We start from the raw sequence: 12,500 nt of genomic DNA, 5'->3' as shown, positions 1-12,500 counted from the left end.
CTCTCAGCACCCCACACCCCACCCCCTGGTCCAGGTGACATTCCCTTTCCTTCCCTCCCTCGCTCTCTCCATCCCTCCCACAGAGAAAGAGAGGAGAAGAAAAGAGGCCTGCAGCAGCTGCTGCTGTCAGAGGGACACTGTGAAGTACCTGCTGCTGTCCTCAGAGAGAGATAGAGAGAGAGAGGGAGAGAGAGAGAGAGAGACTGAAGGGGAGGGGAAGAGAGAGAAGAGAGAGAGAAAGGGATGGTGGGAGGGAGAGAGAGAAAGAAGGAGAGAGACACAGAAGAAGAGATGAAAAGGGAGAAAGCAGGAGAAAGAGTGACGGGGTGGGGGTGTAGTCAAAGAGACAGCTTGCTGGTTGTTCATTACAAAAGTGTTTGGTTTGCCTGAATTTACCTTGAATGAGTGCCTCGTGAGTCAGAGAGAGAGAGAGAGTGAGAGAGAGAGAGAGAGAGAGAATGAGTGACAGAGAGTGAAGGAAAAGAGCCAGTTAAGAGAGAGAGGGAGAGAGAGAGAAAGAAAGAAAGAAAGAAAGAGATAGAGATGAGTAATGACTGTGAAACTAAATTTGTTCAATCAGCCTCAGATACACCCAATGGTATGTGTTTATTTATGCATTGATGATTAACTTTTTACTAAGAAAGGAAGTCAAAACCATGGCAAACAGTTGCACACCACATTAGATAAAAGAAGATGGAATGAAAATGAAGATGGCCATATTGAAAAGAATAAAAGAAGACATAAAAACTGCAGAGACATGCATTACTGATCTATAATGAGCTCATTCGTTTTTACCATTGTATTTGCCTATAGGCAGCCATAGTGTTGGACTGCGCCCTGTTGAATACTCCAAGTTAGCCATATATTGTACATATCCACTTGTAAATTGAACAGGCTCCTCTTTGTCTCATCCTACACCATTCTACAAAGTTGAATGAAAATAGGGCTGGCTGTTTTTGCGTAATCCTGGACACTGGCGTCCCTCTTGAGGATGCGGGTGCAACAGTCACCTGTGCCAGAGTGCCGTCACGCATCAGGGAAGATAAACACACTCACTTCTCTGACAGACACAGACAGAAGGGTTCCAAGAAAGAGAAAAAAACAAAAGAACAGGAAAGGTAGAGTTAAGGTTTCTGGAGAAATAGATAGATATAGAAAAAAGAGAGAGAGAGATGGAGGGAGGGAGAGAGAGAAAGAGAAAGAGACTGACTGAATGAGTGAGAGGAGAGAGAGAGTGAAAAGCAAGCCTGAAAAGAGAGAGAGAGAGAGAGAGAGAGAGAGATTCATTATGTGTTTGACATGGTGGAGGGCTCTCAACTTGTGTGTGTGTGTGTGTGTGTGTGTGTGTGTGTGTGTGTGTGTGTGTGTGTGTGTGTGTGTGTGTGTGTGTGTGTATGCGTGTGAGTGTGGCTGAGGGCTCTTTGGAGGAGCTGGTTGACGTCCGCTCGTCTCTGGCTGGGCCTCTCCTCTGGCGTTAAAAGGATGGGTGTCAGAGGCCTTGGCCACCATCGCCTTTGTTCCACGCTGTCAGTAACAGGGCAGACAGAGGCAGGGACTCTCTGTGTGTGTGTGTGTGTGTGTGTGTGTGTGTGTGTGTGTGTGTGTGTGTGTGTGTGTGTGTAAGGGAGGGACCTGTGTGATTGACAACCAACAACTGAGTTAAACTACCAAACCTAATCATTTCAAGGTTTTCTGCATCGATACACACACGCATAAGCAGGTACACACACACACACACACACACACACACACACACACACACACACACACAAACACACACACACACACACACACACACACACACACACACACACACACACACACACACACACACACACACTCATCTTTTCTCTTGGAAGAGAGGTCACTGCAGGAGGCTGGTGGCCTGATGTGTGTGTGTGTGTGTGTGTGTGTGTGTGTGTGTGTGTGTGTGTGAGTGCGCATGTGTGTGTGTGTGTGTGTGCGCGCGTGCATGTGTTGGGGGGGTATTATATTTGGGTTTTTTCTCCACTTTTCTTTAGTTTTTTAGTTAGAGAACTGCTTTGCTTATGAGTTTGTCACTTCAAGCCCCATTGGATGGACAGGAGCTTATCATTTATTTAGTGGAGCCACAATGCTAAAATGCATAATTCATTGAACTTTGCTACTTTAGCTGGTAGCGAAGCATACACAATGCATGAGTGCTAAGGAAATGTGTGCCTACCTAGCGGGTTTTGAATGCACCGCTAACCTTTTAAAACACACCCAGATCATTTATTTACTTGTTTACACATTGGACGGCAATGTTGCTGCTCCTTCAGGAAAAAAAAGAAACATTAAAATGTGAGTAAAAAAACAGGGCATGTCATACATAATACACACTGTAACAGCCAGTTCTTTACTTTTAGATATTCTAGCAGTTCTTAGATGCCCAATTACATTAAAGTGAGAGGTTGGTTACATTTACGTACATGTGTATTGTAAAGTAACTGAAACAGTTGTATGTGGCAGTGATGTGTATTCTGCCATTCGAGTCATTAAGCAGGTAGCTTGGTGGACGTTTCCAGATCTTCAGTTTGTTAAGAAGAGCTTGTTGACCTTTGAACTTACTGTCTTGCTCTCTTGAGAAGCACTTAAAGCGTTTGTCATAACAACCTAAGAACACAGGGAATCCAGACAGCTCTTCCTGCTCTCTCTCTCTCTGTCTCTCTCCTTCTCTTTCTCTCCCTCTCTCTCTCTGTATCTGTCTCTCCGTCTCACTCTCTCTCTCTCTCACACACACACACACACGGACAGACAAAGACAGAGCAGGGCTGTTTATAGACTGCATTGTCACTGTGCTCATTGTTTGGCGAGGTGTGTGTTCTGTGAAGGGATGTGTGTGTCCGAGCCCACCAGTGGCGCGGATGGGAAGCGGATGGGTCACTTCGGTCTGTGAGAACGAGAGCGGCCTCGGGGGAGCGGTCACGATGATCACACTGGATTCATTCCACCCAGGGATTTGTGAAAACAATGACAGTGGCGGAACAGGAGAGGAGTTAGAGGAAGAGAGCTGAGGAGCTGTAAGTGAGGAGCTAGGCAGGAGTAGACGAGCACAGAGCTGTCTTAGACAACACAAGATGCCCTCCCACACACAATTCCCTTCCCAGTCTCACTTTGTCTAGAGCTTGACAACTAGACAGCCTGGTGTTTGATCAGTGGTCACACACACACACACACACACACACACACACACACACACACAGAGAGAGAGAGAGAGAGAGAGAGAGAGAGAGAGAGAGAGAGAGAGATTCAGATGCACCCATACTAATACCAACTATTTGCAAATGTTTAACACATTAAAATTGCTAGGCCTAATACAAGATTGAAATTATTTGTAGTAGACTTTTTAATGGCTGTGTAGTGTAGTATGATTGTGTGTTGAAGCATTATTTTCAGACTGTCTCAGCATCTCAGCTGTGAGATTTGTGTGTGTGTGTGTGTGTGTGTGTGTGTGTGTATGTGTGTGTGTGTGTGTGTGTGTGTGTGTGTGTGTGGACAGTAGGGGGATTATGTGAGGCGTGTCATTGATGGATGGATGGGGCATTTGCCCCCTGCTCCGGTGGCTTGGCTGAGGGGGTCAAGTCAAGATGGTCCTCCTGGCGCTGTCACATCCTCAAAAGATTTACTGTAGAGACAGCTCAGCTCAGCTCGCCTGAGCTCAGCCCCCACACAATGCCGCGCCTCAAAGAGCCTCTTTAACGCACTCGCAAAGTCGCAGTAGCGCTCCTCTGTGCGCGGCACATGCGAACACAAAACGAGAGACAGACAGGCAGCAGACGCTCTCTGTCTTAAATTATTAGAGTTCAGAGTCCAATCTGGACAGAGACCGGGGAATCCTGAATAAAGAGAATGCATATGACACGGCCGTGTTTAATTTAATTTACTGTGTTACATATAAAATAGTATATATATTTTTTCTGTCAGTCATATTTGTTAGGTCACATATGTTTTGTTTGTTCATTTGTGTGCCAGTGTGCGGGTATGAATTTGTAGTGCAACTATGACCGTACTTGTGTGTGTATTTTCTACCAGGTAGGCTACATATTCGATAGATAAAACAATTGTGTTCAAATAGTTTAGCATATAACATTTTAGCTTTATATGTACATGTTTCAGGAAGGACGTTCCCGTTGAGTAATACATGCAATCGTATTTGGTTATCTTTACATGAATATAATAACAAACAATTTTCTGCCCAATCAAATTAAATTTGTTGTTTTATAAATATAGATGTTAAAATTCGTAGGCCCTACTTGCAAATAACCCGCGTTTCCTAGTTTCATGATTGAATCATGGCAATAACACAGAAAACACCAAAACCTTTACCTCTGTAATACTTGCATATTTATTTCATGGCACTACAAAAATGTCAGCATCGATATATTTTTTTAGTCTTAAAAATAGACAACGATTTTTCTAGGTAACTAATAAGCGTTGTAGTCTTTTTAGTCTTATTCTGTATTTTGTTTATGGTTATGTCGAGTTGACCCAAGTAGTTTTTCTTAGTGTTTAGGCCAACACAGTGAGCAATCACATTTAAGGTTTACATTTTAGAGCGTGTAGCCTAGTATCTGAGAAAGTAAATTCTCAATTGTAACCAATTATTTTCGAACATGTCCAAATGTTTAATGTATCCGTGTATGTCGCTAACATAAATATGGGAATGTGTAGTGCAAACTGTGGAATACATATGCTGAAAGATAACAAGTAAAAACAGGTGTAGCGATTGTGTTTACTGTAGCACAAGCTTAAACGAAAACACGTTGTTCAGCATTTTCTCTATCCAAAAAAAAAAAAAGTCCTTCAGATCAGTGCGCCTAATAGCATTTAATTTCTCTTGTATTTTTGAAAGTACATATTTTTTTATCATACATTTTTCAGCAATAATAGATTAATCTAGTGGCCAGAGTGGAGAGGGACAGCGGGGAGGGGTCTGCTCCGCGAGACCGTCAGTCCTTTGGTTTGAGATAAGAGGCAGGAGGAGGAGTGGCTGCCGGTGAACTGCGGGCGCTCTGAGGGGCGATAGGGAATCACTAATGAGCGAGCTCACCTCATCAAAGACGCGCTCGGGCTGACTAGAGAGTGTGTGCGCGTGAGACAGAGACAGAGGTGCATATCCGTGCGTTCCGTATCTGCGTGAGGAAGATTTGAGCGCAAGGGGCAGAGAGGAAGCAAGAGAGAGAGAGGGAGAGAGAAAGAGATAGAGTCAGACATACACGAGACGCTGACCGCCGCGAAACCGTGGGGCCCAGCTCTGCCTCGAGCCGCGTCTCGAGCCCGTGTAATGATACTATGGGTTGTGTAGTGAACTCCGCCGGGACAGAACTGCTCTTGCAACTGGAGGCGCTCAGATCTGCCGCTACTCAACTTCCCCAACTCTGCCAACTCGCCGAAAACAAAAAGGTCAGACCTGCCATTACATCTTTTGCGAGCTCGTAAATGTAGTATTCAATAATAATAATAATAATAATAATAATAATAATAATAATAATATATTGTTTTTTGTCTAAACAAAGTAAGGTGAGTGTCATGCATCAGCATCCCACGGCCTGCAGTAGTTTAGTTACACGCTTCTAGGTTGTCACAACATAAGGCCGATAAAAGTATTGGATGAAGTCTCTCTCTCTCTCTCTCTCTCACACACACACACACACACACACACACACACACATACACACACACACACGCAAACATAATCAGCGGCTAACTCTCACATACATTCTTTCTGCCCTTCTATCAGTACCTCTATTGTATTGTATCTTTGAACTAACTCTTGTTCGTAGGCGTGGAGCGCCCCCTGGAGGCTATTTATTGAATTAAGGCTTCGCGATTTATTGAATTAATGCTTCGCGATTGTTCTTTCTAAATTAATTTGTAGGCCTACTGCTACGTTGTTTATACAGATAAGCTGTCATAAGTTGATGATTTTGTAATCATTATTCAAAATTGTCGAAATAAGGCTTATTTTGATGTGTTTTAAAAATACAATTTTGTACAATTCATTTTTCATCGCTTAAACCCTGTAGACAATTTAACATGTTGTGTAATGTGTAAAATGTTTTATGTGTCATAAATGTTTGCAACATAGTTTAATTAATTGTGACCTTTTTTTTTTTCGTTTTTCGAACCGGTCTTTTTTTTTTGTTGCCTGATAAGGAGCCAACGCAAGACATTTGAATATGAGGCTGTGATGTAAACATCAACTTTCATTGATGTCTATAGTCAAATATGCTACTGAATGGAAACAGTTGTATGCAACCCTTAAACCAATCGTGTTCTGACATTTTAATGTGGTTAATGTTGGGCAAATAACGAAATGCTAGATGCATGTGTCATCTACAAATTAATGAAAATCGCAACCGCATACTGAGCATACATAACGTGTTGGTGTGTTTTTATTCACTCTTTCTGTTACTAATTTATTCATATAGCACATTTTATTTTAGAATTTATGTGAACATGTTTTACATCTTCTCATGTTTACATCAACACTATGAAAATATAATCACAATTGCACTGAAAATATTAACAGTGAAAGTGTCAGTACTTAACATTCTTCTGGAATGAATGCGGAAACGAATAACGGGGGGAAAACTGCATCAGTCCTAGAATCAGGAATGGGAATTGACTCACATCCCTTTTAAACTGAATGTATTTCATGTATATCATGAAGCATAGTGTTAGCAATTATTATCATTACTGCAATAATAATAATACTTCAATAAGCTAATAGTAACAACAACAACGACCATGATAATATATGCCTAAGGCCTAATAATAATAATAATAATAATAATAATAATTCACAAATAGATATTTTCTTTTTATGCTGAAACATGTATTTCTTTCCCTCAAGTTGTTTGCGTTTCTATTTGTTTCCATTGTAGATCTATTATAAAGCCATCAGAGACATCGAGATCGGGGAGGAGCTGCTGGTGTATATGAAGGACGGGATTTTCCCGGAGGGTTCGATGGCACCGAATCTGGAAGGTGAGATGAATGCATTAGTGCAATTTTAAACTAACTCCAAATGAGCGCTGAGATGCCGCCCTTTGCAGAAGAGCGAACACGCAGTCCTCGAAATGTTCATTTTCCAGAAAAATTATGTTTGCGTAAACCATTCATTTGGAACAGACAGTGCTTTGCCAGGCGTACAATTAGTTTTTGATCTGTCAGAGGCAGATAGTAGTGGTAGTGCTTGCACCAGCTCTCAGGCCTAGTCGGACTGAAACGGTTGAGCTAAAGACAAAAAATCGATCTACGGCCAGCCTGCCTGTTTTAGGTCCATCGTGCTTTCATATTGGTGTGCAATGCTTCACTCTAAATATACCATGCATTTATTTAATATATTGATGTGTGAATTAAATCGCAATGGAGGGAAATGAATGAGTGAAGGCATTCCGTTATTGGCAAGGGCAACCTTAAATCATCTTTATAGCGTTTGGCCATTATTTATTGATTTTATAAAGGAATCTTGCCATTTTCAAAAAGCTAAATGCATTTTTTTCTGTCAAGACCCACAGTCACCTTAACGATTGTGTTGAAAAGACAAAGTAGACTTTCTGCTAGACTGGGAGCGAAATCATGTCGTGGAGAGACGTACAGGACCAGACGCTAGCGGACATAATTAAATTAGGCTCCAGATAGTGTTCATGCTCTGCAGGAGGAGGGCGAATGGCATCGGAGACGCAGTGGTCTGGTTTTAGTAAGAGTGGTTGTCAGGTACGCTGTTGTGTTGTGTTTCCCTTGATTTGGGTTGAAATAGGGGGAGACGTCATGATTATGTAGACTTGTCATGGACTATAAAGATGAACCCAGGCAGCTTGAGGTACTCACACAAGCCCCAGACATTTGGAAATATTCATATAATGTTTGCTCTAAAAGATATATATCCCCAGACCCCTTAGAGACACAGAGCAAGACAGAGAGAGAGAGAGAGAGAGAGAGAGACTTCTTCTCTGAGTGAGAAGTTAGAAAGGGTGAAGAGGGAACTTCCATGTCTTTTCATGAGTCAGTCTGAAAAGGGAAAGAGAGGCAGGCAGACAGAAGGAGAAAGAGAAAGAGAGAGGGGGAGAGATGGAGAAAGAGAAAGAGAGAGGGGGAGAGTTGGTCTTTTCTCTCCTCTCCCTGCGGCTTATCGGTGCTGGAATTTGGAGTGGAGCTCGAGGAGCCTCCTGAGACTTCACCCATGCTCACAGATTAACTGCTAAACTGCACATAATTGTGTTCCCCCCACTTCTGCGAGAGGGCTATTAGTCTCTCCTTTCTTTCTTCTCTCTCTCTCTCTCCCTCTCTTCCCCACTCCCCCCCTCTCTCCTTCTCTCTCTCCAAGTATCCTGCATTCCTGTCCGTCTTGAGTGGGGGCTGATGGAACAAAAAGATAATGTGGCAAAATCATTTTTGTTCAGCCCCCTCTTCTCTCTCTCTCTCTCTCTCTCTCTCTCCCTCTCTCTCTCTCTCTCTCCCTCCCCAGCTGCATTCCCCTCACTATCACCCTTAGCAGTCAGCCAGAACTGTAATGACTGCTGACTTCCAAACGATGCCTTCGCTGCGGCGCATTTTTAGGCCTCACATTTAAAAGCCCCCAAAAAAACAGACCATTACACTGTATGACCTAAAACCTGTCTGTTTTTCCCCGTCATCTCTCTCTCTCTCTCTTGCTCTCTTCATCCATCCAAACGCCCACCCCCCCCCCCCCCCCCCCCCCCCCCATACAGAGTCCATGTTTTATAGCAGAATCTGTAAGTGTTATAAGGCATGTAATAAAGGCTCCATAAGTGCTTTGTAACATGTTTTTGGCGTGCCGTGCTGGTTGCCTATGAAAGAGGGGGGGGGGGGGGGGTGGCGCTGGCGTGTGAAGCGGGCTGAAACGAGAGCAGACGGACCACGGTGGGTCCTCCTGAAGCGCGGAGAAATAAGAGCAGACAGCCCTCAGAGGGTCCCTAAGAGGAGCACGGAACATTAGCCAGCACCGCTCTGGTCAAGCTGCACCACAGTCCATATACACTACATGGACGGTGACCCTATGGGAGAGAGAGAGAAGGTTGTGTGTGTGTGTGTGCGTGTGTGTGTATGAGGCAGTTGGTGTGTAGTAATGTTTCATCAAGCCTTTGTCGGGTTCAGGTCCAGACTTTTGGGGTCACCCCCTATGCCCCCCCCCCCATCATGAGTAAGCCGTGCATGTATGGGTGTTGGGGGGGGGAGTTGTTGGGGGTGGGCTTGGCGGGGGGCAGCCAGCCTCCCACTCAACTGTAAAAGCCATAAGTCAGCATTGCCTGTTGGCTTTGGCACCCGTTAGAGGATACGGCCATAGAAAAGCCTCTTCTAACCCCCCCACCCCCCAACTCCCCCCGCCCCCACCTTCTTTTCTTCTTTTATTCATTTGACCTTGGTCGTTAAAAAATACTGCGTTGGAAAAACAAAGGGGCCGTCCGGGCAGCCCGGGTGGACGGGCGGAGATCGGCCTCGCGCTCGGCGTGCGTGGTCAGCGCAGTGCAGCGCGGCACATCTGGAACCACTGGGCGCGTTAGCGTCAGTACCTGACCTGACCCAGCTCTGCATGATGCATGGCCGGCTTCGCAGATTTAATCGTCATCAGATTATTTCATAATTATTCGTATTATTGTTATTCCCGCTGTATGTTGAGGATGTTTGCCGTTTCGAGCGTGGTGTGTGTGTGGCCAGTGAAGTGTAACACAGCAGACATGGAAATGAAAGACATTTTCTCATACTCCGTGGCGTAATTTGAAAAAGATTAAAAGTTTATTTTTGAAAAGAGAAATGGAAAATATTTATTTTGTTTTCCTTTGCTTCCTGACAGTGCAGTGTGTTTCACATATTTGTTTTCATTCATTTAATCATAAATGATTGTTATAAATTTGATTTACAATAGTTTAAAGATGTTTTTAGTAATAATGAATTCATGAACTTGAATTTACTTACTGTGTATTTAAATACATATATTTATATAAGAAATAACTGTATACAATCGGAAATATGTAAATTATTATTAACTGTGATGTGTCTTGATTTGTTTGTTTGTTTGTGTTTAGACGAGCACCTGTACCGCTGTGAGGAGTGCGACGAGCTGTTCACCTCCAAGCTGGAGCTGCGGCGGCACCAGAAGTACCAGTGCGGCAGCGCAACGTCGCTGTTCGACACGCTCAGCGGCGAGGAGTTCAAGCAGGAGAAGGACGACAATGACGAGCCCGTCCACGAGTGCAAGGACTGCGAGAAGGTCTTCCCCAGCGAGTACAGGTGTGTGGAGGGGGCGCCGGGGGGGAGGGGCGTCTAAACACACACACACTCACACACACAAGACACATATATTTTTTTTAAATATGCATGTATACTTTGACTGTCATAGCATTGTAATTCATCTTTTACCTTTCTCTCTTTGTCTCTCTCTCTCTCTCTCTCTCTCTCTCTCTCTCTCTCTCTGTGTGTGTGTGTGTGTGTGTGTGTGTGTGTGTGTGTGTGTGTGTGTTCCATCTCTCAGTCTGGGTCAGCATATGATTGTGCATACAGAGGAGAGGGAGTATAAGTGTGACCAGTGCCCAAAGGCCTTCAACTGGAAGTCTAACCTCATTCGGCACCAGATGTCACACGACAGCGGCAAGCGCTTCGAATGTGAAAACTGTGATAAGGTACAGAGCACCGCAACTCCACAGTACAGTAACCATGACAACATATGCAAGCTGACAGTTACTGAATGCTTTTAGAACGCTGCACAAAATAGTTTTTAATGGGAACGAGCATTACTGTTATTGCTGATTTTTATTATATCATTCTGTTACATGCCGAACTTCCATTCAACGGAGTGTTTTAATCGTTTTAGCTAACCAAAAAGAAATAAAGATGAATGTAATTTTTGCATGTGCTCTGCCCATCTTGGTGTGTAAAAAAAATGTCATAGCCTATAAAATCATGTTCAATCAAAAATCATTTTGACCTGTGTTTACTTGTGCCTTTTCTAATTTCATATTATAGATCCCTAACCGTGCCCTCTCACCTGCGCAGGTGTTCACAGACCCCAGTAACCTGCAGCGCCACATCCGCTCGCAGCACGTGGGCGCGCGTGCCCACACGTGCCCTGAGTGTGGCAAGACCTTCGCCACGTCGTCGGGCCTCAAGCAGCACAAGCACATTCACAGCAGTGTCAAGCCGTTCATCTGTAAGTCTCAGCCATCAGCATCTTCTCTAAGATATCATTTCCCGTGTCCAAAGGCCTCCAGTCTTTCCTCAAACTCCCACGACAGTGACCTCTGTCGTGTTATAGGTCAGAGCAATCCTCAATGCAATTCTAGAGCAATTTCTTTACGTTCTTTCTGTTCTGTATTTTCTTTTCCTTTGTTTTTTGGTTCTCTTTGGTTTGCGTTTGTTATGTTTTGTTTGTTTGTTGTTTTTTCTTTGCCATTGTTTTTATTTATTGTTTTGTCTCCTTTTGCCCCCTTTTTCTTCTCCCTCTTTGTTTTCATCTTCTGTCTCTTCCTTCTCTTATCTCTCACCCCTTCCTCCTTTTCCTTGTTCCTGGTTTTTGCCTTGGTTCTTAACCCCATCCTCCTCTCTCCTTTGTTGATTTTGTGTATGTGTGTGTGTTTGTGTATGTGTGTGTGTGAGAGAGTGTGTGTGTTTTTCTTTCTTGAGGGCCCCTAATTCTTTTGCTATGGCTCGGGCAGATTTGACATGTAAAGGTAAATGTCTCTGTCACAGCTGTTCCTGTTTGATGGACGCTGAGTCGATGCCATGCTTCTCTCCTCTCCTCCTCTCCTCTCCTCCTCTCCTCTCCTCTCATCCCACGCTTCTCTCGCTTCCTCACTACTTTTACTTTTCATCCTTCCTTTTATTACCTGCTCTCTCACATGTTTGCTGTTACATATGCATGCATACATTTATATTCATGCATATGTATTCTAATGTATAGACATAATAGATGTGATTATGATTATTTTTTTACCCTGTGATTAATCTGCTAATATTGTAATGTGTCATAGCCAATAACTGTCTGTCTGTTCTGCAGACTGTTGTCCTTAAATGACTCAGAAGCGAAGTGACAGGGCCTGAGCTTTTGACTGAGATGAGCCGAGATGAGAGACAGTCATGTGCATGTTGCCGTGATATGAGATATTCATGTCTACGTATGAAGTGTAGGATGGTGGGATTTGGCTGACGAGGCTGAGTTAACCGTGAGCGCTCTTCTCTCTCTTGTCCTCCGTTCTCCCCTGCCGCCCTCCTGTCTTCTCCCAGGTGAAGTGTGTCACAAGTCCTACACGCAGTTCTCCAACCTGTGCCGGCACAAGCGCATGCACGCCGACTGCCGCACGCAGATCAAGTGCAAGGACTGCGGCCAGATGTTCAGCACCACCTCCTCGCTCAACAAGCACCGGCGATTCTGCGAGGGCAAGAACCACTACGCCCCCGGGGGCATGTTCTCCCCCGGCATCCCCCTCAGCTCCAGCCCCATCATGGCCAAGGCCAAG

At 44.2% G+C, this 12,500-nt stretch overlaps 1 protein-coding gene across 1 annotated transcript in view; it reads left to right on the top strand.

Moving 5' to 3' along the window:
* prdm16 (PR domain containing 16) overlaps window positions 1–12,500 on the top strand; it is a 222,746-nt gene that overhangs the window by 188,919 nt on the left and 21,327 nt on the right. Inside the window, 5 exon segments of the mRNA XM_042096775.1 lie at window positions 6,909–7,011; window positions 10,074–10,278; window positions 10,520–10,667; window positions 11,041–11,194; window positions 12,268–12,500. The exon segment at window positions 12,268–12,500 is cut by the window's right edge and continues 1,538 nt beyond it. Coding sequence (XP_041952709.1) covers window positions 6,909–7,011; window positions 10,074–10,278; window positions 10,520–10,667; window positions 11,041–11,194; window positions 12,268–12,500 — 843 coding nt within the window.

This window comes from Alosa sapidissima, chromosome 7 (assembly GCF_018492685.1).
Source record: "Alosa sapidissima isolate fAloSap1 chromosome 7, fAloSap1.pri, whole genome shotgun sequence".
In the NCBI taxonomy this organism is placed as follows: Eukaryota; Metazoa; Chordata; class Actinopteri; order Clupeiformes; family Clupeidae; genus Alosa; species Alosa sapidissima.
Note: the sequence above shows the minus strand (reverse complement) of the source record. Positions and strands in the feature narration are given on the sequence as shown.